Raw genomic sequence first — 26,283 nt, forward strand, 5'->3', positions numbered from 1 at the left:
TTTATCATTTGTCCATAGTTTTTTAGATAATGTAGGAAAATATACATTTATTTGATTTCATGAATTTTACATTTGACCTAATGCAAGTAATATCGATGAAAATGTAAAGCACAATTAATATTTTATCTTCAGTTCATTTATTTCAAAAGAATCCTTTTGATTATAATCCTGGTGCCAATTCAACATTAATGTCTATAATTTATGCATGAAATATTGATTCCAAAGTGCTCTTTATCATAGTGTAATGGCTGGTTGGGTAGCATGGTCTGAAGAATGTACAGAGATATTGTTGGACATATGCTTGGAGATGAAAGAATTTGGATATTTAAAGCTTAATTGGGATAGAATAGTGAGTACTTTGATCGTAAAATGTGGAAAGCAATTCAATATCAAACTAGTAACAAATCATTGGAATGATTTGAGATGTTTTGGACAATTCAAATCTTAATGGAAAATACTCACAGTGATGCCAAATATGGACACTAAACATCAATTGGCGATTATGGTTGTTGCATTCACACTTCACAATTTTATTCGATTACATGAGTTGGATATACCCATTGATAGTGGTATAGAAATCGAACCAAGAGCAGATTATGATTTGTTTAACGAGAATCGTAAGGCCTAATGAACGAAGTACAACTTAATATAGCGAAGGAAATTTGGAACTTCTTATGATGGAAATTATATTTGTAAACGTTTATGATTTGGAGCTTATAATGAAAATTTAATTATTATCGTTTATTGTTTGAACAATAATAATAATAATAATAATAATAATAATAATAATAATAATAACAACAATAATAATAATAATAATAATAATAATAATAATAATAATAATAATAATTTGTATTTAATTTCAACTTATCTGATCTGATCTGAACTTATTTTTTCTGATCTGATCTGAACTTATTTTTTCTGATCTGATCTGATCTGAACTTATTTTTTCTGATATGATCTGATCTGAACTTATTTTTTCTGATCTGAACTTATTTTTCCTGATCTGACCTGATCTGAACTTATTTTTTTTGAAATAAGTAAAAATAAGGTGAACTAAACAAGGCTTTACAAGGTTCCATCTTAAAAATCATATAACAATATGAAAAGTAATTTATTGTCCTTATAATGTGTTTAACTCTCTTTTATTTTATTTATCAATGTATGACACTTACATGTGTTCGTTGCTTGGAAAAGGTTATGCTTCATATTAACTTTATTCGTACGGTACTTTTACAGTTAATAAAATGTTAGGAAAATAATTGAACTGTTCTACCTATTTTCAATTGATTTAAGAATGAAACTCTACTAGACACGGTCATACAATGTTGGGGTGTAGGCTTGTGCTGGTGTTTATAGTTTTGGGTACTTCTACAGTACCACATCTTACAAGCTAAAAGTAATACTCCTATCAGTTTGAACCCCTTTTTGTTATGATTGTCTACATAATGAAATGTCAAACTAATCTCTTTTGTTATGATTGTCTACATAATGAAATGTTATAAACGTCTATTAACCCCATATATGCTCCGTTTGGTAATTAGTTAGTGACTGGTTGGTATAATTGGCTATATTACCTAGTGTAACTAGCTGGTTGTGTAAAATTAATTAGCGTAGGTAATACGGAGTAATTAGAAAGCTAAATGTTAATAAGCTAATTTAAAAAGGCTTCTTTTTTCAAGGTAGTCCAAAAAACAATTTCAATAAACTATTTACCAAATACTCAAATTAGCTTCTTTGTTTAGTCTACAGAGACTCAATAAGCTAAAAGCTACTTCAAAAGTAGTTTAACGAGAAGTACAAACTCATAAATCACATACCATTTTTTTTTTAAAATATTCTTCTTGTGTTCCGCCCACTTCACTATTTGAGCTAATTCGGATTCGAACTCAGTTTTGAATGGTGACTTTTCCCAATTGTGTGTTGTGAAGGATCTAACAAGCGTCATCCCTATCAAGTGTAGGACATGTTTTCATTTACTAAACTAAACTGAATATTTTATGAGAGAAGCAAATTAGAAACTTAATTGAAAATAAGCCGAAGAGAACAAGCCTAAATCACTAATATACTAGGCTACTAGCAAAACCAATTGGTTCGTGTCCCCATTGACCTCTTCTTCATAATGATCTATACGATAACGATCAAGCAATTCTGTTTTCCCAAAATTATTCAATTAAAATCTGTTCTATCTTCCCCGCCAAATCAATCCCACGAAGAACCCTAATCACTTCAACCCAAAAACCCAATCTTCTCTAAATTCATTAATGGAAGATGCAAAATCAACCGATGAAGACGACGAATTCCTCGACGCTTCCGATGAATTCCCTTTCTACGATTGCCCAGATACTCCCGATGATTCTCCTTCAACCTCTCAATCCTCACATTCTCTCTCCTCTTTCCCCAATTCAAGTGTCTCAGCAGCAGGTCTCTGCCGTCGCAAGTCTCTGAGAAATCGAAAATTAAATAATTTTGAGAGTAACACCCAGAAATTGGATTCAGATACCGAATTGACGTCGGAAACCGTCGAAAATGAGAGTTCTACGGTCACTACCGACGAAAAACCAGAAAAATCGACGGCGCCACTGTCGCCGCCGGCGAAGGAGGTGGTGAGGAAGAGGGAAAATGATGATGGGCAGTTAAGTTCATCCGCGGCGACAGCGAGGGAGAGGGAAAATGATGATGGGCAGTTTAGTTCATCGGCGGCGGAGGCGGTGAGGAAGAGGGAAAATGATGATGGGCAGTTCAGTTCATTGGCGGCGACGGCGAGGGAGAGGGAAAATGATGATGGGCAGTTTGTTTCATTGGGTATTCTTGCTGAATTGTTAATTAAAGCAATTGGGTTTCAATTTAATTTGTTGATTAATGTTATTAGTTTCCCTTTTTGGGTACTTTATTATTCTTGCTTGTTTGCTTTGAATCCATTGCTTATAATTGGGCTTGGTAAGGGTTATTTGATTGGAAAATTAACTAAATGGTGGAATCTTGTTGGTGATACATTGAGTCCATATATGTCTGAATGGTTGAATGAGCATAAATCATGGTTGAAGCTCGTGTTGCGTTGCGGTTGGGGATTGTTTTGGTCAGTTTATGTGTGCTCCATTTTAGTGGGTTTGTTGATTGGTGCATTTGTGATTGGTGGGTTGATGATGAGATATTGTTTTGTTGAAGAGCCATTCCTGTTGAAGCAGGGATTGAATTTTGACTACACGAAAAGCAAGCCGGTTGCTTTCGTGCCTATTATTAGTTGTCCGATTGAAGAATGGAGGGACAAATATGAGGATGTTAATGCTGTTGGATATGCCAGGGTTATACCTCCAAATCATAAGTTGCAGGCTACTGTTACCATGGTTTTGCCAGAGTCGGATTATAATAGAAATCTGGGAGTCTTTCAGGTACATTTCCCTTGTGAAAGCTCTCGTCTTCTGAGTGTTCATTTATTTAATACTCTAATATTCTGGGCATAGATTATGAGTAATGGTCTTTATTTTGGTTGAGTTGGTTGTATGTGATTTTTATTGCCTTATTGTGTTAGTTGGTAGTGACTTGGTAGTGCTTCAGCCTTAGGTCCTTTTTAGATTTACTGAGCTGACTGAACTGATTGGAACGGAATGAAATTAGAAACTGAACTGAACTATTTTATGAGAGAAGGAAATTAGAAACTGAACTGAATTGAATATTTTACGAGAGAAGGAAATTAGGAATTGAACTGAACTGAAAATAAGTCGAAGAGAACATACCCTTAGTTATAAGTTGATTGTAGTGGTTTTTTATTTATGTTTGAACCTGAAGTGTTCTGCTCTATTCTGCTGACAATTGGAACAATGCTGCTCAACTCATATCATATGATTTGTTCACACCACAATTTTCTTTATTTTCCTTCGTTATGATGGTAGATTTTCTTTTTTATAATATAGTGTTGGTACTCAATCTGTACTTTGCAAGAACTATTTTTTTCTTTTGCTTTGGAATCATTAATGGAAAGTGTTGTAATTGTCCAATACATTTAGTATCTTTTTAGCATTCCTCTCTGTTAATTTGCTTATGGTCTATTTGGTTGACTATTGGTTTTACGAACATCTTTTTGACACCATGGCTTTACAGTACAAGTGATGCAATTATGTTGCTTCCTTTTCTTCCTTGTCTATTTACAATTAGTGTCAATCATATTTATGTTCTGCAAGCTTCTCGTGTTTTTTTTTTATCCCATCCGCCTCTTTTCTCGTGCCTCAGTGACTATGGTTATTGTTGTAGAATAAGATTCTAGAGTAACGTTACAATTGGGAGTACCCCCTTTGTGTTCTGTTCTGCACTTGGAAACTGGAAGAAGTTGGTCCTAATCAGATTAACACTTTGTTTGGATTAGAGGAAATGGATAAAAAAAGAGGGGAGGGATAGTGAGGGGAACAAGTTTTCCTTGTTTGGATTAGGGGTTGGGTGAAGGAAGGAGTGGGATCCATTTGCCCTCCTTTAATAAACACTATTCCTCCAAAATTGGAGAGATTTGGAGGGAATTGGAACTCCATCTTCCCCCTCCACTTCCTCTTGCCCTCCCCTTCTTTTCCCTCATATATTGACATCGAAACAAAGTGTAATGATGTGTCACTAAGCCTTAAGTAATGATTTTTGTTTATATGTTTTGAGATGATGTCAAAAAAACTTTTAACGCCCTTTGACTTGTGGTTGGCTAAGTTTTAGATTATGACTGATCTAGTTAGCTGACAGTGTAAGTGAAGATAGTATGGAAAAGTCACAGTTTTGCTGGTATGTTTATTTTTTTCGGAATTTTATCAAAAATTCTTGTAAACAATAAATTATTCTGCCTTTTAAGGTTCTGTGCTTCTGTCACTCTCTAATTGGTAGCCTAAAACTCTTATTATTACAACTATATTAAGATGGAAGAACTATAGGAGTATAAATTAATTTCTGACTGACCTTGGCGTTCTACAAGATTATGATGAAAGAAATCCTAGGCTAGATTCAAGACGAAAACTAACCTAATTCACTCCTTCAGATGATAAGAGAGGGGTTGTGATCCAGTGCTTCAAGATGAAGAGAAAGAGAGGACACAAAAGGCCATAGTTGGTCAGGAAGTCCATGGCTGGATTCAGGGAAACAATGATAAATCTGCGCACAAATAGAAAAACCCAACTTAGACATCATGAGCAAGAAAACAATAATTTATGCAAGGAATTTCCCAATCTTGCTTGAGACAGTTAAATTAAGGGGCCGGTTGGTTGGGGGTTGTCAACAAAGGGAATGGGAATCAACTGCCCCAATTCCCTTTGTTGTTGTTTGTTTAACACTTTCTTTCATTCCCTTTCCCCTCTCCATTACCCCAAATCCTTTCAACTTCATTCCCCCCCTCCCCTCCCCTCCCTAGACTTTTCCATTCCCTTTCCTTAGCCACCCCTCTACACCACACCCACACCTAGCCACCACCCTTATACCTTTCCTCCACCACCAAGTCGCACCTCCATGGCTCCACCGACGTTCGCCGCCCCTTCCCCGACCCTCCACGACCATCGAAAATCCTAAAAAACCCATCCTCTTCTCTGCTAAACGGCCGAACGGTCCTCCCTCACCATCGAAACCGTAGGCGCTACGGTTTCGAGGGTGGGGGAGGGCCGTTCGACGAGTTTCACGACGAGTTTCAGCGGTGCTAGGGTTGTTTGGGCTAAGGAAGTTTTCGGGGGAGGGACGACCTCCGCTGGGTCGACGAGGGACGGGGGACTCTGGCGAAGGGTGGCGAACGGTGGGGTAGGTGCGGCGAGTGGTTTGGTGGCTGAAAAAGGTGGAAAGCTAATGACTTAGGTGGTTGTGTGGTGGTGGTGGTGTGGTGGTGGGAATAGAGGGATTGTTTCCCTTTGTTTTAAAACAAACAACATGACAAATTTTAGATATTTTCATTCCATTCTCCTCCTTTTCCTTTGTTCATTCCATTCCGATTACCTCGTGCGAACTAAATGGCCCCTAATGGTTTTTTCCTGTATAATTAAGAATTGTAGCAGAGAAATTTAGTAGCTTTCAAGTCAAAGCTTCTCTCATAAGGATATCAACAGAAGCAACACTTTTGGTCTAAATCCAACATAAGGATTTTTTATTTTTTATTTTTAAATCACAAAGCCAATAGCAGTCTTTTCGTTGATTGTCCTGAGCTATAGAATTTCAGTTAGAGACAGTCTTTGGGTGCTGGTTAGCAAATGAACATAGTGGAGTTCACACATTTGGACTTGAGGTAAATTTGGCTAGAATAACTGGATTTAGGAAGTCAAATATGGTGCTATAAATGTTTGACCACTATAACAACAAAGCTAACTGTAAAGCTAAGGTCTGTTTTAAGAAGTAAAGAAGTAATCTACTTTATGAGAGGGATGTAATGACTTGGTTATTGTCTGCAGGTGAGGGTAGAATTCCTATCGGAAAATGGTAAAACCCTTGGCAGTTTCAGCCATCCATGCATGTTGGAATTTAAAAGCCAGCCGCTTCGCCTACTGTTGACATTTTTCAAGATTGTTCCTCTTGTTGCTGGTTATCTGTCCGAGACCCAAACTTTGAAGTTGAAGTTCAGTGGGTACAAAGAGGGGGTCATTCCTACTGCTTGTTTGAAGATAACAATGGAACAAAGAGCAGAATTTCGGCCGGCAGCTGGTATCCCTGAAGTATATGATGTGTTTGTACATCTGGAATCTAGACTTCCATTCTTTAAACGTATCCTATGGTATTGGAGAAGAACTTTATTTGTTTGGCTCAGTATGATAGTGTTTACAATGGAGTTGCTGTTTGCTCTTGTATGCTGCAGACCTGTAATATTCCCAGGAGCAAGAACAAGAAGTAATGTAAATAGAAGAAACGCTCCTTATACTCATTCAACTCAACGATAGCACTCTTACTTACACACGAATACACGATCAATTCATTTTTATTATCGGTTTGATGATATTGTTTGCTGATTGTATTATGTAAAAGCAGTTCATACGGAAACTTTGTCCATTCATTTGTAGACATCTTATTTCCTACTGTGTAAGGGTGGGTGCGTTAGGGATTTGTTTGTTGACACAGTAGTAGTCACTTGTCAGTTGTCACAGTATTCATTAGTAGATTACCATTGTAGAGAGTTCCATCTGGTAGAATAACGGCACAGGCTTTGGTTCACACTTCTGTTCCACTTCTTAGTATTGGATGTTTTAAATGGTGTAGTTTCAGATTTCACTTCATGGAAGTGCTGAAAGAATTGTGAATGAATTGGGAGTTTGGGCCAACTGATTGGAGCACTATGTTACCAATTGATACATTCACATCTACAAGCTAAGATTATAGTGAATGCTGTCATTGTTTTTGGTTATTAATAAATACAAAGTAATTTATTAACAAGCTGGCCCAGGTTGATCTCGGTGATAAACCCGGACCGTTTATCATGGGGCGTAATGGTCTATTCGCCTCTTTAGTCAGGGGTGCCAAGGTCATTTGCTTGTCACGTGGAGTTAACTCCTTTCAACCCAATTGCAAACGCCGTCAAGCTTTCTTATTCCTCCTCCTTCCTCCTACTTATCACCATATTGGAACAAACTATCATCTCTTGCTTCTTACTATAAACACCACTGGTAGTCTTGTTTCAACCACATCTCCTCCCCCTTCGATCCACAACTAAAATTGACCACCATCTTAATATTCTTCCCACAACCCACCCACCTTCATCTTTCTTCTTCCTCCGACCAACCTACCTTCATCTTTCTTCTTCTTACGCTGACACCAACACCGATATTCATGGCGGCTTCGCCACCAAATTAAACAAAACCCTACGAAAATAGAGAAAATCAAGGCATAGTTATCCCAAAGTGCAATTTATATTTCCCTCCATTGAAATTCCACCATTAAAGTCTTGAAGATGAGTACGTTTTCAAACTCCATTAATGGTCAAGAAGGTTACACTATTTGTGGTTGCTTTTTTGAGGTTATAGACATTTTTTATCTATGTCTTCTTACTTTTCCTTGCTAACTAGCAATATGTCAGAACTTTTATTCAAAAGCAATTTTTTATTGTCTGGGCATGCACATCAATGCAGTTTTATTACAATTTTGTCATAAGAAAAACAATGCAAGTTTATCACCGAGATCAAATTTTCTCTTTATTAACATGAAAAATGATGTGGACTACCATGGTAAACTTTTTTCAGCTCAACTTACATTTAAGGCAGTGTCGGATTCAGAAATTTTAAAATGGGTCCAAAATTTTTTAAACTTATATGACCCAAAAAATTGGAGACGTTGATATTATTAATGTTTCAATATTGCATAATATTTTTACTTTCTAATTCATCTTTAGCCTGTAAGTTTACATACATCTTTTGTTCCTTTAACATTGCAACATGGGTATAGTAATCACTCTTTTCATTTTTTCAATACACAATTTTAACCTTTTAAAAAAACTTTAATTATGAGTATAAAACAGTAACAATAACAATAACCCCAAGTGATTATTTTTCCTTATGTATAAATCATATAGAATTAGAATGGGAAAGCACACACGTTGCAATATTTTAAATCCGAAAATAATATATTATTTGCGATTTTATATGGAGAAATAATGTATGATTTATGTTATAGGAAATCAATTTTTTAGAATGGGAGAGCAAAATCTAAAATATGAAATAGATTTTTTTTAACACACCCTAAGTATCATAATTCTAATGCAAAAATAAAGGGGATGCAAGTGCTCCCCTTGGTGGCCACATAGATCCGCCAATTATTTAAGGCCTTGTTTAGTTTGATGTATAACATTTTCTATGAAACCATAATTGCAAATTAGTTTTCCTTGAATTGGTTCTTTACAAGAAAAGTCATAGAAAAATGAAAAATAGGAATGGAAATATGTAGTATAAGGACGGATAAGAGAAAAGTAAAAAAGAGGCATATATATATATATATATATATATATATATATATATATATATATATATATATATATATATATATATATATATATATAATTAGGGTAAAGAAAAGAATGGAAAACATAACTTCCCTTGTTTTGTGAAGGAAAATTGTAGCTTTTCTTGTTTTGTAAAGGAAAATGTTTTCCTCCTCTTCACAAACCAAACAAAAAAAATTGAGAATAATTGGAAAAAATAAGTATCCATGAAAATATTTTACATAAAACCAAACAAGGCCTAAGACTTACTACAAAGTATTACCATTTTAGCATTGGGTTTGGCAAAAAGATAAAAATCAGAATTCTCTTTTACGAAGTACAGTATTACATTTTAAAATTGGGCTTGGCAAAGTTCTTTTTTCATACTTTTTAACCTTGGAATTACAGAGCAGAGCCAACAGGGGAAAGCTTCTTGGGACAATCATATAATAATATACTCAAATTAGAGACAATTTTCGTTGAAACTTTAAAATCAATGAAGAAATAGATACGACGTGGGGGATAAATGTCTCTCTTCATTGCGCAGATTAACGATAACAGTATGCAAGCAAAGAGGGTGCTTAAGGCCTTAAGCTTATCCTTTCTTTGGCATGGCTGCCAGTCTTGTATACATCTTTGCCATGGACTGGAATCCTCTTAAGTCTCCAGATCGTAGAAGATTGCCTATCATAGTCAAATTGAGCTATTAGAAAGTATCAACAGAAAACTCATGAAAAATTTAAAAGTAGCATCTTTAGGTTTGGATAACCATAAACTTGGAAGATTTAAAAGGCGAAGGGTTGCTTCAGATATAGTTGGTTTTACTTTATAATATAGAAAGTAGTAAACACCAAGGAAAGCAAAACATCCTGACATGAGTGACATCCAACAAGAAAATATTATCCCTAGCTACAATGGCTGCATCATAGATAAAGGAGAACTAGAGAGCAAAAAAAAAAACAAAGCAGCATAACACGGAATAAAAGTATCAGGGTCTAATGGATCAACCTGAATCACAGTTTAAGGGGCTATCAGCTTCCGGATGAGCCATCAAAGCAATTATTGCTCTGCACACAGATTGCAATGTCCAAGCAGGGCTCCAAGCATTTTTTAAGATGTCCAAGCAAATCTCTCCAGTCTGCATGTTGGAAATAATCATTTCTGTCACACAATTACAAAACCACGTATACTAACTCTTGCTTGCTCCATCTTGATCTTATGTGTTTTGTGTGCTATGGTTGTGAGTTTACCACTAAATTACTAATCAATGGAACATTAAGTAGAGAGAAGCCTATGGTAGGGCCATATCACTGGCATAAGTTAAATATATAACAAAATCTGAAAAATTATGTTTCCTTTGTTGTCAATCCTCCCCACTTTACCAAACACCCTTACCTTGAAATGGACATTAGGATGAAAGATTTTTGTCAAAAATCGCACTTGAGGAGGTTGCAGAGGATACTGTTCAGGCACTGCAAATGCAAGCTGGAAAACACCACCCTCATAAGGAGTTTCTGATGGGCCCTGAACAAAAGCAATGGCTTAGTAACATCAAGAAAATAATAGAGCAGAGCTGACGGCATGTCATTTACCTTGATCAAAGCAGTCCATTTAAATATGTTGGTGTCATCACAAACAAGTGTAATATCGGGATCGGCAGTTTTTTCTCTCTGCACCTCTTTGTATTCCTTGAACAACCTGGCCCTGGATGCCTGCAGTAGAAACAAAGACCAAAATATAACTTTTATACATACAAGCTGAGAGAGCTACCACATGGTGGAACAACAGGAAACAAATATCGGTAGTCAACTAGTCACTAAAACAACCTTGACACACCTAACAAGCAAATCAACCTCCATGATTTGCACCCTAGGGCCTATTTATACATTAGGTTCAGTAATATACTTAGGAATGTGCATGTTGGAGGCACCAAACTGCAAAATATCCAAATATCAATCTCTCTCATAAGTCTTAACTACTACTTTTCTGCAACTTTGGGAATCAAGGGGATCTCTATTACTCCTTGAAAGCCTATGCTTGCCATAAAAACAGATATGCTAATTTATGTCAAGCCTCCTCAAACTAACCAATGTGAACACATCTACGAGAATGCCATAAGTCAAGCTGTTACAAAAAAATGTGAGTGAAAAATTATTGCAAGTATTAACAGGGGATTAAAGATATTAATGACCTTTATGAGCACTAATTGCTGGAAAAAGTCATTAATGACATTTACAAAAACAACCTCAACATATACAATCCCTAATACCTCTAGAGAGATTCCACCCATTTAAAGGCAAGGGAGAGTCATATGTACACAGCCTTACCCCAGCAATAAAATGAGATTTTTTTTTTCCTACTTTTCCTTTCATTTAAAAATAAAGCAAGAAATTTTTGCTTAAATTTCAGTACAAAGCAAATTAAACTAAGGCCCCGTTCACTTTATTTTATTTTTGCTAAACTTAAATTATTTTTGCTGAACTGAAATTATATTTACTGAACTGAAATTAATTTTATTGAACTTAAATTATTTTTACTGATTCCATGTTGTATTTCTTCTTTAAAGTTATTGATTTTTACTGAACTAAAATTATTTTTACTGAACTGAAATTATTTTTACTGAATTGAAATTAATTTTACTGAATATTTTTTTTTTAAGGTGAAGTAAACAAGGCCTAAAATCAGATAACAAAAAATTTACTCCGTAACATGTAGCTTAACACAGAGAAAAGAAACACAAAAAACGCGTAGACTTTATATTACTCCTTTGAGATACTTGGATCATCAAACTTGAAAAAACTTGTCAAAAATAATAAGAATACCCTCCTCGTAAATATACATTCTAAATCAAATTTCTTACAAATTCAAAAATAATTATCAATCATGTTGGCAAAGTCAATAGAGCTATACAAGAAACACTTGCTGTCATTTCAAAAAGTATCCTCACTGAAAACAAAACCCACCTAACAACATCACATTCCTCCAAAAAGTTTATTCTCAACCCTTCCAACCCCCCCCCCCCCTCCCAACACACACACACACACCGAATTTGTAGCCAATTATCAAGTAAAAAAGGGCAAACCCAAGTCTCCTTAATTACCACAAAGAGTCTTCTTTAAGCTAACTCACATTAAAGGGAAAATGCAAGCAAGTCTTATTGACAAAGCAAGCACATCAATCAAGATAACATAGTTCTGGTTTTGGAGAATTCTAATTATGTTGATCTTGACTAAAGAAAGTGTCCACACAAAAGCCATCGCCTTAAGGAGAGCCTTAGGTTCCAGATTCAACAACAATGTAAAAAGACCACATATCAAGGCTCTCCTGAAATGTAAGTCAAGGCAAATTACAATAATAAAACCACGATTAGAGAGAATTATCTTAGGCCCCCGTTCACTTCACCTTATTTTTGCTTTACCGAACTGAAATTATTTTTACTGATTCTATGTTATATTTCTTCTTTAGAATTACTGATTTTTACTGAACTGAAATTATTTTTACTGAACTGAACTTATTTTTACTGAATTGAAATTATTTTTGCCGAAATGAAATTATTTTTACTTAACTGAAATTATTTATACTGAATATTTTTTTTAAGGTGAATTGAACGGGGCCTTAGAGTAGATTAACAGGCGTGAGATGGTGACACTAATAGACTGGTCTTCTATTCAAAAACACCTTACCTAAAACGAATTTGATTGCCATCACCAATCTTAAACCCAACCTCCTTCTCCCTTTGGACAACACACTAAATTTAAACTTTCCATGCCTCCTCACCAAGACCAGGCATCTCCTCATCAACCTCTCAATCTTATGTGCAATAGAGACCGGAACATCAAATAAAGATAGAAAATAAAAGGGTATAGTTATAAGAGCAATCTTGCTGCCAAGTGAGAAGCGCACAGCCAGTTAAGCCTTCTAGAAATCATTAAAATTATAGGTTCCTAAAAACTTCCAAACACGAATTACTCCCTAGCAGCAAGCCTAGATTTCTCAAAGAACACCCTGACACCCAACCAAAGCTACATAGTACATACCTCTCCAGAATGATCCCTGTTAGTCTACAGTCAACACTTTGAGAGATAGTTTCATAAACCAAAGCCCACCTCAAAGTCATGAAGCACACTAGTGCCTTTACCAGCTTCCAGGAATAAGTTACTGTCATCAATATATTGCAATTAGAACACCTGAACTACCTTTCTATACACCTTAAAACCTTTAATAAATCCTCTTGACCAATGTTACATGGTGTGCAGTAAGATACAACTTGTAGTATGGGAACGGGTAGCGAATTGAGTAGGTCTGGGATGAATTGAATAGTAAATAATAAGACAGAAGATGTGAGATATAGGTTTGTTGAAATGGGTCAAACGGTTCAGCAAATTGGAAGCACTGTGGAAGTGTGGAACACACAAATCCGATTTGCAGAACAGGGGTCTAAACACCATTCTAGGATTTTCCTTTAGCAAACCACTAGAAGAAGAGAATCATTCCTTAGGAGCCCCATTAATCATGACAGAAATGACAGACGCCTCACACTGAATCCTTTCCTCTCAAGGCTTCAAACTCCTAATTCTATGTATCATGGCCTTTTATCAAAAATGAACAAAAAATCCTAACCCTCACAGGATTTAAAATGAGCCTCATCTACGGCTTCATTCTCCATGAGCGCCGCATCCAAAATTTATTTTCCCTTTACAACAACACATAGTAATGATCAAAAATTGCCTCCCTGGGCCTTTTTTTTTTTCTACCTCACAAATCCTTATTCCCTATGCTTTTGAGACAATTTTGCATGCACAAGTAAAGTAGATTGAGAGGTAGTCTCTAAACATGACAAACCTACCATTCATAGGTAATAGGAAATGAAAATTAGATACATGCTTTTTCCCAATATTCTACTATCATAATATCATATAACTGTCAAAAATACCCTAGCTTGATCAAATCTGGCTACTACTGGAAAAAGGCCATAGTTAAACCATTAGAGCCTTTAAATACTTAATAGAGAACACTGACTTCTTTTTTCTCACAACGATGAAAACTCTAACCATTCATCCAAATGAGTAAAACACCTTCTGCTACCATTCACCTCTTTATAAAACAATCTAGATCAAATTTATCCTTCTTTTGCACATTCCAATTTTAGCTTTTAATATTGTCTTAGCTTTCCCTCAAAAAATACCAATACACTCCATCTTTTCCATATAAGTATTGTTTACCTCTTAATGGTCATCAAAACCAACCATAACATTGGTAAGCAAATATGATTTTCATACTACTTATAAAATAACTTCCAAAATGCACCTAGAAAACATTATTTACATCTATGGTAAATAAAAAAAATTAAAAGGTCCCTAAGATCCTAAGTATTGGTTTGACATACAAACTATCCAATTCACTAGGAGAGCAATTCCCTCTCAAGAAGCATAACTTCCAATGGCTTTAGCAATATAGGTATAAGACTAGCCAATGCAATCCTCCCTTTGTCTTATTGAACTGAAAATCACACGTAACACATAATGATAAAACACTATATTCTGTTTGTTGTCTCCGACCATTCCATCTTCCTTGCTTATTTGAGCTAAAGCTAGCATGACTATTGGTAGATCAATATTTGCTAAGTTGAGTACAAACATTTTCTCAATATGCCTTGAATAATTTATCACTTCGACATCTATCTTAATAATATTTTAAGGATTCATCACAGTTTTATCTTATACATAACAAATGCCCAATATGGATCATTGATAAGGTTTCTAAGATGTCGATGTTAATTTATGCCAGATTGCTCAAAGGCCATTACTGTAGGGATTTTAAAGACTCGATACATGCAAAAAATCTTAAGAGTTCACTGACACATATTTTCAAGTGTTTCACATCTATTATAAATTCACAGAGTAGGCCTTTGGAGAGAAAATAAGTTAACCATATCTTTTCCGCCACTAAGGTACAGCTAAAAGCACCGTATAGAAACTAGAAAGTTCAGGATTATGTTTTCATATGAAGCATAATCACAATAAGATGAAACCTGATATAGAGTGCCAAACCATGCTACAAACATTTGCACTTTGAAGACCTTTGTACACTCAACAGCTAAACAGTATTTCTTAAGCTTTTGAATCTCTACTACATTTCCTTACATCCAACTAATGGTGCTCTGATTTCCACTTATCCAGTTCTACTCCATTTATGTCTGATCTAATGTTTCACACATATTGTTTAAATTGTTTGTCAACCATTCGCAATTTTTTGGCAAACTATTGTACAGGGTTCATAGGCCTTCAATGGAGAACTAAAATAGAATCAAATGGCACTACATATTCCGAATAGCTATTGACTCCTAGCTTGAGAGCTAAGATGAAATAAATTGAATAGCTTGCATTTCTAGGACAATTAACTGCATATTAAGATATGTTAACTACATAAAACCACCTTCCTATCTCCTGAGAGTTCTGACATGTTCGCACAAATAGAAAAGATGGGCATTTGTACACTTTGTGGTATGGTGTCGAGTTGGTATTAAGTATCAATCAGGATACAAATCATGACAAATTAACAACTTAATCATCTTAAACAGACATAAAGGATCAATCTAGGAGGAAGGCTAGAAATCGTACGAATAGAAAGATTATAGTTAAAGTTAGTTATAAGGAAAACAACCTGCATATTTCTAGGAATAGAATAGACAAGTCAGAAAATTCCAATGCTCGGCTAGCTTGAAGACTACGAAGTTATCTGCATATCAAATCAGAACGAAGGAAGGCGGTCAAGGGCAAGACTGAGATAACAAATTATACGCAAAAACTGAAAATTGTTAAAACATAATATTGGAAAACGAATCGAATGGGCTTGAATTCACATTACAAACAACTTTGAAACGATATTATTGAGAAAATTTCAATCGGGTTACAAAACCAAATTGCAAAGAACATCAAAATAAAAGACCTGAATATAATTGAAATGACAAAATGAGACAACAAATTACACACAATCCTACTTAATACAACAAGTAAAAAACTTAACAAATTATAAAAAAATAAATAAAATAAAAAAAATAAAAAAAATACCAAACATGAAATAATCACACGTTCAACTGTTAAACAAATAAATATTCCGGAATTTGCATTCAATCAATCGGTGAATTATAGCCAAAATCCCTAATTCCAAGGCCGAAAAGGCGAATTATAACATGAAATTTGTATACATTTCTTGGCTAAAAATTAAAAACTAGAACAAGAGATCAAATCAGGCAATAATATCATTGAGACATGTACCGTAATTGAAATTCTAGGTCTTGTTCTTGAGCAGTCAAACAAAAAATGGGCTATCAAGTAAATAATGGAAGAATGAATTAATACAAGAGCATAATTATGTACCTGGGGAGTGAATGAATTGAATTTCTGGGTTTCCTCTCAAATTTTCGGATGAAATGGGAAGGAGGAGAAGCTGGATGCCCTTTGCTTCGTTTCTTGACTAAAGGCTTTTTTTTTTTTTTTTTTTTTTTTTAACGAATCAAATTACAGATAGGAGTATGTTCTGATTTATTGAACTAAACCAAATTGAACCTGAATTAAACTAAACTTAACTGAACCTGAACTAAATAACCTTAAATGAAATTAAGCCCTATGCCTATTAGATATCACTATGATGTTTTTTTTTTGTTTTTTTTTTCAAAACTATATTAGATTTCATGTAGTGCACGGTTTATATAAATCTATTTATAATTCAATTATACATTAATATAAATAAGAATTACGTATAAAAAATATTTGTAATTTAAAAATTTTAGAATTTCATCAAAATTATGAATTTATGATATAGTATCGTACTCACAGTGCTCAGTGTCATCTAATACGTAGCTCAATATAGGAGGTCATTCATTAGTGTGCTATTTAAAATTGTTTCAATTTCCTACGACAAACTGATAGGTTTTAATAGTAATGTAGAAGTTTCATATATTTAAATTTAAAAAACATTATCTTTCAAAAAAAAAAAAAATTAAAAAACATTAAATATGATAGCTCCACCCAAAAAAAAAAAATTTAAAATAGTTTCAATATCCTACATCTTCTAACATTTAAAATTTCATTTCAAAATGTTACATATGATAGTTCCACCAAAAAAAAAAGACATCTTCATTACATTTAGGCAGGAAAAATTTATTAAAAAACTGACACGTGGGTAATAGAATATATTAGTATAAATGTACACCGTATATATTATAGGTGTCAATTTGGATAATTGGATGGAGTTTGGGTCGGGTCTATTTGGGTCGGATATGTTCGGGTCAAAATTATTTTTTTTAACTCGGATCGGGTCGGGTCGAGTCAAATTCGAGTCATGTCTATCGACTCCGGGTCGGATATGGGTCGGGTCAACTCTAGATCGGTATATTCAGTTCAGATAAATTCGAATTGGGTTTTAAACGGGTTTGATCGGGTTAATTTCAGGTCGAATGAATTTGGGTCGGGTTGATTTTGGTTCAGATGATTTCGGTTCGGTCAAGTTCGATTTGATTAAGATAAAGTTGATTTAGTATTTGGTCAATTCTGATTCAAAACCTTTTCGTGTTTGTCTAGATTTTGGTAAAGTTGACCAAGTTCAATATCCAAATAAGATCATTTTTTAACTTGAGTAATTATTGAATTTTTACCTTATTGTTGGGTCAATATCAACTCATTCATGTGTCATTTCTCATATTGCGTGGTTAATTATTATGAAATGCAAAGAATTAAGTTTTCATATTCAATCAATTCTTGTGTAATATTTATCTTGGAGTGAAGTTTAAATTGAATAATTACCAATGACTTATCATACAACGTACATAAGTGAGACGATTAGTAATGAACTTGTGATAGACTGATAGATTGATATATGATAGTCACATTTGGTGATATACAAAAAAATGTCCTCGTTTTAAGGTACTACTCTTTAGTTGTTTAATCTCATGAGGCTATTATAAGTAGTATTAGTTTGCTTTATTACTAATTCAATTTCTATAAGGATATTTGTTAGAGTTTTAAACTTTTGAACTTATTAATAATTATTAAATTTGTAAATGTATAGTAATATGAGAACTTGGAAAAAAAAAGGTCAATATGAAAGGAATGGTATCCTTCGAACAAGTGTATTATTCCGATAGAGTGTTCGGAATTATTAGAAAGCTAATAATTCAATAGGTCAAGTGATCAGAATGCCTAATAGGAGGCTGCTTCTAATCAGTAATGTTAATGCATAACTAATATTACAACTTAATCTTGACTAAACCCTTCGAGTCATACCCAATAGTGTAATCGAACCGAACGACGAATTAATCTGGTGGATTAAATGAGTCATTAGAGTGTTATGTGAAGGATTTATATCTTCACCAAGTGCAATTATTAAATATACCAATGGATCAAATTATGGATATAATTAAGTTCGTTCATTTGGGTGGTCGTTATATCATAGCTAAAGGTACCAACGGTCTTTGAGCTAGTTAAATAGGCCAAAGCCTAATTGGACGGATCCTATAAGATAATCACATAAAGGGCCTAAATTTAACATTAGAGGACAAGGTCCACGATGGGCCTCATCCCCTAGGTGGCCGACCATGTAGAGGATTTGAAGAGGTTTCGAGCTTCTTAACCTAGTCTAATTATAATATGATTATAAGTAGACTAGGTGCCTAGGATAGTATATAGAACAACTTTTCTGTTAAGTTGAAACCCTAATTAGCAAACACAAAACCAATCTCTCTCAAACTCCCCTCTTTCTTTCTCTCTCTATCTCTCTCTCTCTCTTTCCCTCTCTCCCTCGGCTCTCTCTCCTCTTCTGTGCCGATTATGGTGGTTTGTGGTGGTGGTGGTTTGTGCGGTGGTCGGTTGTCCATTAAAGTTAGTGATTGTGGTTTTCCCCTTCACTCGATCTATCTAGTATTGGTGGACAGCTCGTTCGAATCTCGTGTACTAAGTAGAGGAGCAATGCTTGGGGCTCTATTCTCTAACTGATTTGCTGATAGAATAGCTTCGTGGAATTCACACTTCAAAGGTATGATTATGCGTCTTGTGTGTTATGCATGCGATCTTGGTTTAAGTGCTTATGAATATGATTCATATTTTTTCGCATATAGTACCTGTAAAATCCTACAGTGGTATCAGTTAACCTCTTGCATGAACACGCTTAATTATAATAATACGATTATTTAAAGTCCATGTTGTTGATTAAATAGGTTTTGATATAATTGTAAACTAATGATGATTATCTAACTAACGCGTTTATTAAGTTGTGCATAGAAAGAACAAGTATGTTTAGAACAAGATACAAGGAACAAGAGTATTGACAAGCTTGTATAAGGAACTTGAGCAATATAGGATAAGCAATAGAGGAACAAGAACAATGATGAGTGTTATGGTTGATAAGCATGATGATGGGGAAGGAACCATGAAGGTAACTATATACGTAAATAGGTGTTTGCATATGTTAGCTTTATTAGGTAAGTACTCTATGCATACATTGAATGAGTTGTATATGTGTAAGAGTATTTATGTTCCTTTTAATTCTTTCACTTGAAGTTTGTTTATGGCAAACAGACTTCAATCTAATGTTCTCTTAAGTGTTTATGTGAAGACATGCACTGACTAAGGTTAAGTCAATGGGTTGGAACTTAGAAGACTTCAAGAGAAACATGAGAGAATGAATGAAACTAAAGCAGGTTCTCCCACGAGAACCAAACCACGAAGGAACCTGAAGATATTCTCCAACGAGATGCAGAAGGAACTTTCGACAGGCTTTCCTATGAGAGTCGAAGCATGTTCCCTAACAGGTACATGAAGTGTTCCCTAACAGGTACACAATGGACAACTCCCTAATAGGAGTGCAAGTGACAGCAAGTTCCAGAAAGGAACCTGGTCTGCGAGTTCCAATAAGGAATGAACAATAGTGACAACAAGTTCCAGCTAGGAACTTGGACTGCGGTTCCAAATGTGGAGTATTGCCCTGAGATTTGGAATACGTCAATACTACAAGATTCCAGAACAAGAGTTTCAAAGAAACAACATGAAGACGGAGAAGTCGAAGTATATCGCTCTAGGATTCATGTAAGTATGTTGGACATAAAAGCCAATCTGAAGCAAGACTATAAACCAAGGTTGAACTCCATACAGTCAATGAAACTAGAGTTTCCAACTTGTCAGGAACTCAGAGATTGTCAGAGTTCCAGAACCTAATAGGAACTTAAGTCTGCACGTCGTTAAAAGTCGATTTTAATGATATAAATATTTATCTAATACGTGCATATCTTTTAGGGATTTGATTTTACAAAATAAAGATATTTATTTTCTAATAAATCCCTTTTGGAAAAAGATAAGTTATTTTTGGAAAGTATTTTCAGCAAAAATAAGTTTAGAATAAAATCCGATTTTATGATAAGTATATCTTTGGAAAAAGATAAGTTAGTATATTTGGAAAATATAAGTTTAGAATAAAATCTGATTTTATGATAAGTATATCCTTTTGAAAAAGATAAGCTAGTATCTTTGGAAAGTATAAGTTTGAAATAAAAATGATTTTATAGCAAATATATCTTATTATTATTGACTGAATATATTCTTAGAAAAAAGATATATTTTTGGAAAACTTACTTTTGAAAAATATCTTATAAACATATCTTTTGATAACACTTATCTTTTATGAAAAGAATGATTTGGGTTTACTATAAATATGCTCATATGTATTCATTCAATGTCGAGGTTGACGAAGTGCAGTGGTCGTGCTTAATGGTTTAATCCTTCACCACGAAGTTAAGTCAAACCTTCGAGTCAAATTTCCAGTTAGGGTTTGGTTTCAGTTCGTCCAGTAAGTTCCAGACATATCTTGAGTGTCCAACATATAATTTTTATCTCTTTATTCATTGATATGTATTTAGAGTTACTCTTTGAGATCTTGTAATTGGGAAAAAGGGTTTTGAGTGTTTTATGTATTGGGGTGTGAGAGTTCGTGAGAAGTCTTGTTATTATAATTGTATGAGTGCAAAGTGTGAGCTTCTAGGGTGAAGCCAAGTGAGCTTCTAGTGAGAGGCCAAGTGTATAGTACTCTAGGAGTGCTGTGTGAATCTAAGTCCGAGACTTAGGTTGGGTAAGATAGGGTCTTACCGTGTAGCAAGTTCAGTCAAGAACTTGTGAGAAAGGTCTAATTGTAATAGGTTGTAACTAGGAGTGTTTGGCCTATTATAGTGGATTGGTTTGGTTTGAAATCCCTTGGAGGGTCAAGGTTTTACTTATAATTAGGCTCTGGATGGTTTCCTCATAAAATCCTCTTTGCAATGTCTTAGTTCCTAACAGCAATCAGGTTTATATTCCGCTAAAAGTAGGCACTAGGAACATACTACGATTCACCCCCCCCTCTTGTAGTATATCATCCAAATAACATATGTTCATAATTTTATAATCAATTAAGGGGGAAAAATTAATTTAATTATGGTTTAATTATTATATTAAATATGATTTAACAATTGTATTGATTAAATGTGATTTAATTATGCTCAAATAGCCACGAAGTGGACCGAAAATTTTCCCTATAATGTTTGAAAATTTCGAACCCTAACCCTAGAATTTTTCGAAAATTAAACGCCATAAATTTTGATTTTATGATTGTTTTTTTTAAAATTTGATTTAATTTTGTATCATAATTTTAATTAGATTGATTTATGCATAAAAGTGTTTTGTGTATGATCATCAATTTAATTTTAAGAGTTAGAATTATATTGGGATTAATTTTATAAATAACCCTAATTTTATATTTGAATGGGGATTTAATTTTAATTTTGGATTGATTTAATTTAGTTTTAATAAAAGTTATTTTAATTAAATTAAAAATAAAAAAAAATTAAGGTGGCCGATAGCCACGACTGGGTGGCACATCCACAGTGGCTGCCGACTAGAGGTTAGACCAAGAGGGAAGGAGGGAGGGCAAGTGGTCAGGGGTGGCTGTGGGTAGCACTGTGACAGCGTTACACAGTTGCTGCCATAGCTGCCGCTGTTGCTGTTGCTTCTTGTGATAGTGGTTGCCGTTAGGCAGGCAGCCACCGTGGCTAGCCAAGGTTGGCCTACAACCACGGCTGTGCCACTACACATTGTTGCACGTGTGGTAGTGGCTGCGTGAAAGCAGCAGCCAGGCATTGTGGCTAGCTTTGGCTGGCCAACCATGATGGCCGGCGTGTGGTGGTGCACAGTTTTTTCAAAAAAAATATATTATTTTTATTTTAAAAATATTTCAAGATAAATACTTATTTGCTTTGGGATAAAACTAGTTGATTTGAGATTAAATCTTTTATTTTAGGATAAAATCAAGTTTTTAAATGTTAATTAATTTGATATTATCCATATTTAAAGTTGTTAAATTTGGTGATTATCCATACTTAAAGTGTTTAATTTTAGATAAGATCAGTTAAGATATTCTGAGAATATTCCAAAAGGATAATAATTAATTTAAATAATATGATTATCCCATTATTAGATTAGGATATAATTGATTATAAAATTATTTGATTGACTAGTAATTAGGATAGGATCTCCTAAAGTTGTTAGGATAAACATGGAAGATTAAATATGATTTATCTTTCTAGATTAAAATATGATTTGATTCTATCTCATCATATTTTATAATTAGTCATGAATAATGTATGGTATTGTCTAATTATGATTTAAAATATGAATATTTTAGGAAATGCGTTGACTTAATTATGAACATTCGATGTTGTATTTTAGACAAGCATGTTAAGTGATTTATTATATGGAATTTTATATAATATATGATATAATGTTGCTACATATAGACTAGTATGGCCAATAAATTTTAAATATGATCTACACATCGTAATGTAATTTTGTAATCTAAATACGGTCTGCGTACCGTTAAGTATTTTTGTAACATTTATTTAAAGTAAATAGATTAGTTATTTAAATAGTTTAGTCCAAAGAAGCCCATGAAATAAAGGCCCAAATGAGCAAGGTGGATGGAGATCAATGATGGTTCAAGTGGGAGCATTTCATTTCCAATTTTCTTAGGACTAAGGGGTCATACTATGTCATGTTTTATTTTATACATTAGTAGATATGATGATGCGCTAGAGTTCACTAAATAATCACAACATAATAAATCTAGGTCCTAGTAATTTTGAGATTGATTTTCCAATAAAAAACCAAATAAATCTTTGATGATTAATGATAGGTCATGCTAAAGCTGGGTGTCATTTTATCTTCTTGGAGACTTGGGGTAAATCAAGTTTTACAATTTTAATTGGTTATACTCAACAAGGTTACCTAAAGAGTTTAGAACCTTGAAGCAAAGGGTAATAATTAAATATGCGATGATTAATTATTCAACCAAGAGTTACAAGAGTTGTAATCAGTAAAGAGTTTTACTCACTTTGAAAATGTAATGGTTGATGGTAGGGCGATAGTCCGATCAATTATTACACAAGTAAAGGTTCTTGGAATCACTTAAAATTCAATTGGGATCACTTCATTATTGAATAAAGTGTTTTAAAGTTACCTATATAATTCGCTTATGGTACTTTAATTTATTTAAACATAATTTTTAAACTTTGCCTTATTTTGACATAGATGGGTAGCCGTAACAATGACGACAATAATTCTCTACCACCAACAATGAAAACGAGACTTATTTTCTCAACTTCAACGATTGGGAAAGCGAGCTTAGAAGTGTTCTAAGGAACGAAAAACTCAAATTTTGTTTAGACTTACTAATCGAGGGCATATTTAGTCTAGGCATGACTCTAGAGAAGCATTTGAGAAATGTTTTAGAATCTAAGAGAGTCGTGTATGTTATGCTGTCTTTTATTCCAGAGGATTAGGCTAGAAGATTCATGGACTATGAACCTTACCTCTTATTCAATTGCTTACGTGATGTTTGCAATGGATTACTGAATTCCCATGTTGATGGGGAATTGGATAGAAACGTCGAGGAAATCATTATGGTTCCCAAGAATGACGACTCCTAGACTGGAAATATTAGATTTGAAACCTATAAGATTACTAGTGAGATAATTAATAGAAAACACATGACGGGACAATATTTACAAATTCATGTGGACATGATGGTTTAACTATTCAACTACATGAGTATGTTAGGGAGACCATTCAAAAATAATGAGGTTCGTGACATAATTCAGCATTCTCTACATGATGGTTTTGACCTCAAGAAACTATCTCAAGATGATGAGGATTCTGCGATCAAGCTAGTTGATTTACTCAAAAATCGTGCAGAGAATTACCTGAAAGAAGAATAAGTCAGTGCTTGAACAAGGTTGTCCTCACTACGATGAAGTGTGAGGTAAAAGTTACCTAATATTCTTGTTATAAACATTTTTAACTTTCACTGAGGTATGTGATACCAGATTGCAGTGCTTAACATTATTGATATTGTGTAGAAGCTACAAAGAAGTGAGGCTAGCATGGAAATGGAGCTTAAAGGTGCACTAGAAGTGTTTAAGTAGCCAGGAAAAGCTTCATAGTTTTAATTGGGGAATTTTTATAATGATTTTAGACAATTTCCGGTTTTGATGAGATAATATTTTGGTTTCCTGTTGATATACTGATTTGGTTTTACTTGCTTGGACAAGTGTTGATCCATGACCAAGGTGATAAATTGCTTTAATTTTGCTAGATATGAGTTAATTTTGTTTTATGACATTGATATAACTAGACTAGACTAGTAGTTGAGTGCTCTTTGTTGTTCGGATCTTGACCGGGTCCTAGGTAGATCACAAAAGGCGAAATTAGATGATTTAAAATAAACTTACTTATAACAAAGTAAGGTTAGGTCACATAAACCAATTGTGCATCTAAAGATTACAATTGGATGGACTCTCATTCTTATTTGATTATGAATCACTTGAGAATTAGAAGTCATGCTTGATAAAGTAAGATGACCAAGTTGCCTTTTATTTGAAAGGTTGAAGGAGCTAATGACCTTTTGGAACTCATACATATGATGTGTGTGGACCAAGTAGTTCAAAAACTCAAGAGATTTAACTATTTCATTGCTTTTACTAACAATTTAAGTAAATGTGTCCATAATTACTTAATGAATTAAGAATGGAATCATTGAAATCAAGAACTCCATAATGGAATGTAAAATCAGTTTGAGATAAACAATTTAACACTACAATATGATTGTTGTGATAATATTTAACTCAAAATTTATGATCATCTAAATGGAACTGTTAAATTAATTCACAATCCAGGAACACTACAATTAAAAATGTGTGTTAGAAAGAAGGAATCAAACTTTGCTTGCCATAGTTCGATCCTAGATTAACTTTGATGATTTTCAAATATTGTTTTGAGGATATGAATTAGAACAACAATTGCGAATATACTAAACAGAAATTCAACCAAAGCAGTAGAAAATACGCCATAAGAGTTATGGATTGGAAATGTTCCAGAAGTTGCCTTTTTCAAAACAGGATTAAAGGTTATGAAATTGATGTAAAATGTTTACAAAGATGATATAATGCACCCTAAATCAAACAAATAGTTCTTCGTGGGTTTCCATAGCTTCGTGGGTTTTCCTATGGAAACCAAGAGGTATTATTCCTACAATCTCGTAGATAACAAAGTGTTTGTTGCTCGCGATATTGTTTTTATAGAAAGAAATCTCTTCCTACAAAGCTAAGTGGGAGTAAAGTTAGATCTCGAAAAGATTCGAGTCGAGCAACAAATGGAGGTGGATGACACTTCATTAGAAGCGAGGGCGCATGAAATCTCAGCTAATTTGATAAATCATGTGTCGAAGCAAGCTAATTCAACTAGTGAGGCTTCTATCGTCCCACTTGAATGAAAAAATTCAAAGAGTTGAAGAGAATAATTCTATTATTGCTCATATCTGTCGTAGGTTACTTAGGATAAAAACAAACAGTTTGTTGAAATTATGAGAAAATGTGTATTCTAAAATTTTCTTATTGGAACCCACACCCTACAAGCAAGCTTTGGTAAGCATCAACTCAGGACGTGTCTTAAATCCATGAAATCCAGAATGGACTCCATGTCTGTAAAGATATGTTAGTCCAAGATAGTCTTACAAATATAATGGGGGTAAAACCTATTTGCGTAAGCCTACTTGGATTCTTCTAGTGATTGCTGACTTTCGATTACGAAGTTTAGCATTGGATATCAAAATCACCTTCTTGAAATTTTCTTGATGGAGGGTATGTGTATGATATAACCCAAGAGTTTTGAAGATCTAGAGAATCATAGAAATTTTTGCAAACTTCAAAATTTCATTTAATGGATTGAAGCAAGCATCAGGGAGTTAGAACATTCGTTTCAATGAGGCAATCAAATAGGTTGGATTTCCTAAAAGAACAAAAA

The 26,283-nt window shown here is 34.1% G+C and overlaps 2 protein-coding genes across 3 annotated transcripts; one reads left to right on the top strand and one right to left on the bottom strand.

Moving 5' to 3' along the window:
- Nucleotides 1-2,096: 2,096 nt before the first annotated feature.
- LOC110715051 (seipin-2-like) lies at nt 2,097-7,259 on the top strand. The gene is made up of 2 exons (XM_021893624.1): nt 2,097-3,392; nt 6,399-7,259. Exons 1-2 carry the CDS (start codon nt 2,265-2,267, stop codon nt 6,879-6,881), a joined length of 1,611 nt encoding a protein of 536 aa, XP_021749316.1. The 5' UTR covers nt 2,097-2,264; the 3' UTR covers nt 6,882-7,259.
- Nucleotides 7,260-9,113: 1,854 nt separating this feature from the next.
- Nucleotides 9,114-16,442, bottom strand: LOC110715054 (protein PEROXIN-4). Of its 2 annotated transcripts, none has more exons than XM_021893626.1 (6): nt 16,288-16,442; nt 15,572-15,646; nt 10,501-10,620; nt 10,304-10,432; nt 9,917-10,046; nt 9,114-9,592 (listed from the first exon to the last, which is right to left on the bottom strand). In XM_021893626.1, exons 2-6 carry the CDS (start codon nt 15,575-15,577, stop codon nt 9,504-9,506), a joined length of 474 nt encoding a protein of 157 aa, XP_021749318.1. In that variant the 5' UTR covers nt 15,578-15,646; nt 16,288-16,442; the 3' UTR covers nt 9,114-9,503. The 2 variants fall into 2 exon arrangements, with proteins under 2 accessions (XP_021749318.1, XP_021749319.1); XM_021893627.1 differs by lacking the exon at nt 16,288-16,442 and adding an exon at nt 16,186-16,260.
- Between the last annotated feature and the right edge of the window lie 9,841 nt (nt 16,443-26,283).

The sequence above is a fragment of the Chenopodium quinoa genome, unplaced genomic scaffold, assembly GCF_001683475.1.
Source record: "Chenopodium quinoa cultivar QQ74 unplaced genomic scaffold, ASM168347v1, whole genome shotgun sequence".
NCBI classification, from domain to species: Eukaryota; Viridiplantae; Streptophyta; class Magnoliopsida; order Caryophyllales; family Amaranthaceae; genus Chenopodium; species Chenopodium quinoa.

What these genes read in the sequence shown, in the direction of transcription:
- LOC110715054 (XM_021893626.1), bottom strand. An exon ending in AATGGACTGCTTTGATCAAG is followed by an intron (nt 10,433 to 10,500) that starts GTAAATGACATG and finishes GCTTTTGTTCAG; the next exon opens with GGCCCATCAGAAACTCCTTA. An exon ending in CCCCTTAAACTGTGATTCAG is followed by an intron (nt 9,593 to 9,916) that starts GTTGATCCATTA and finishes TGACTATGATAG; the next exon opens with GCAATCTTCTACGATCTGGA.
- LOC110715051 (XM_021893624.1), top strand. Translation starts at nt 2,265, where the DNA reads ATGGAAGATGCAAAATCAACCGATGAAGACGACGAATTCCTCGACGCT. An exon ending in GAAATCTGGGAGTCTTTCAG is followed by an intron (nt 3,393 to 6,398) that starts GTACATTTCCCT and finishes TATTGTCTGCAG; the next exon opens with GTGAGGGTAGAATTCCTATC.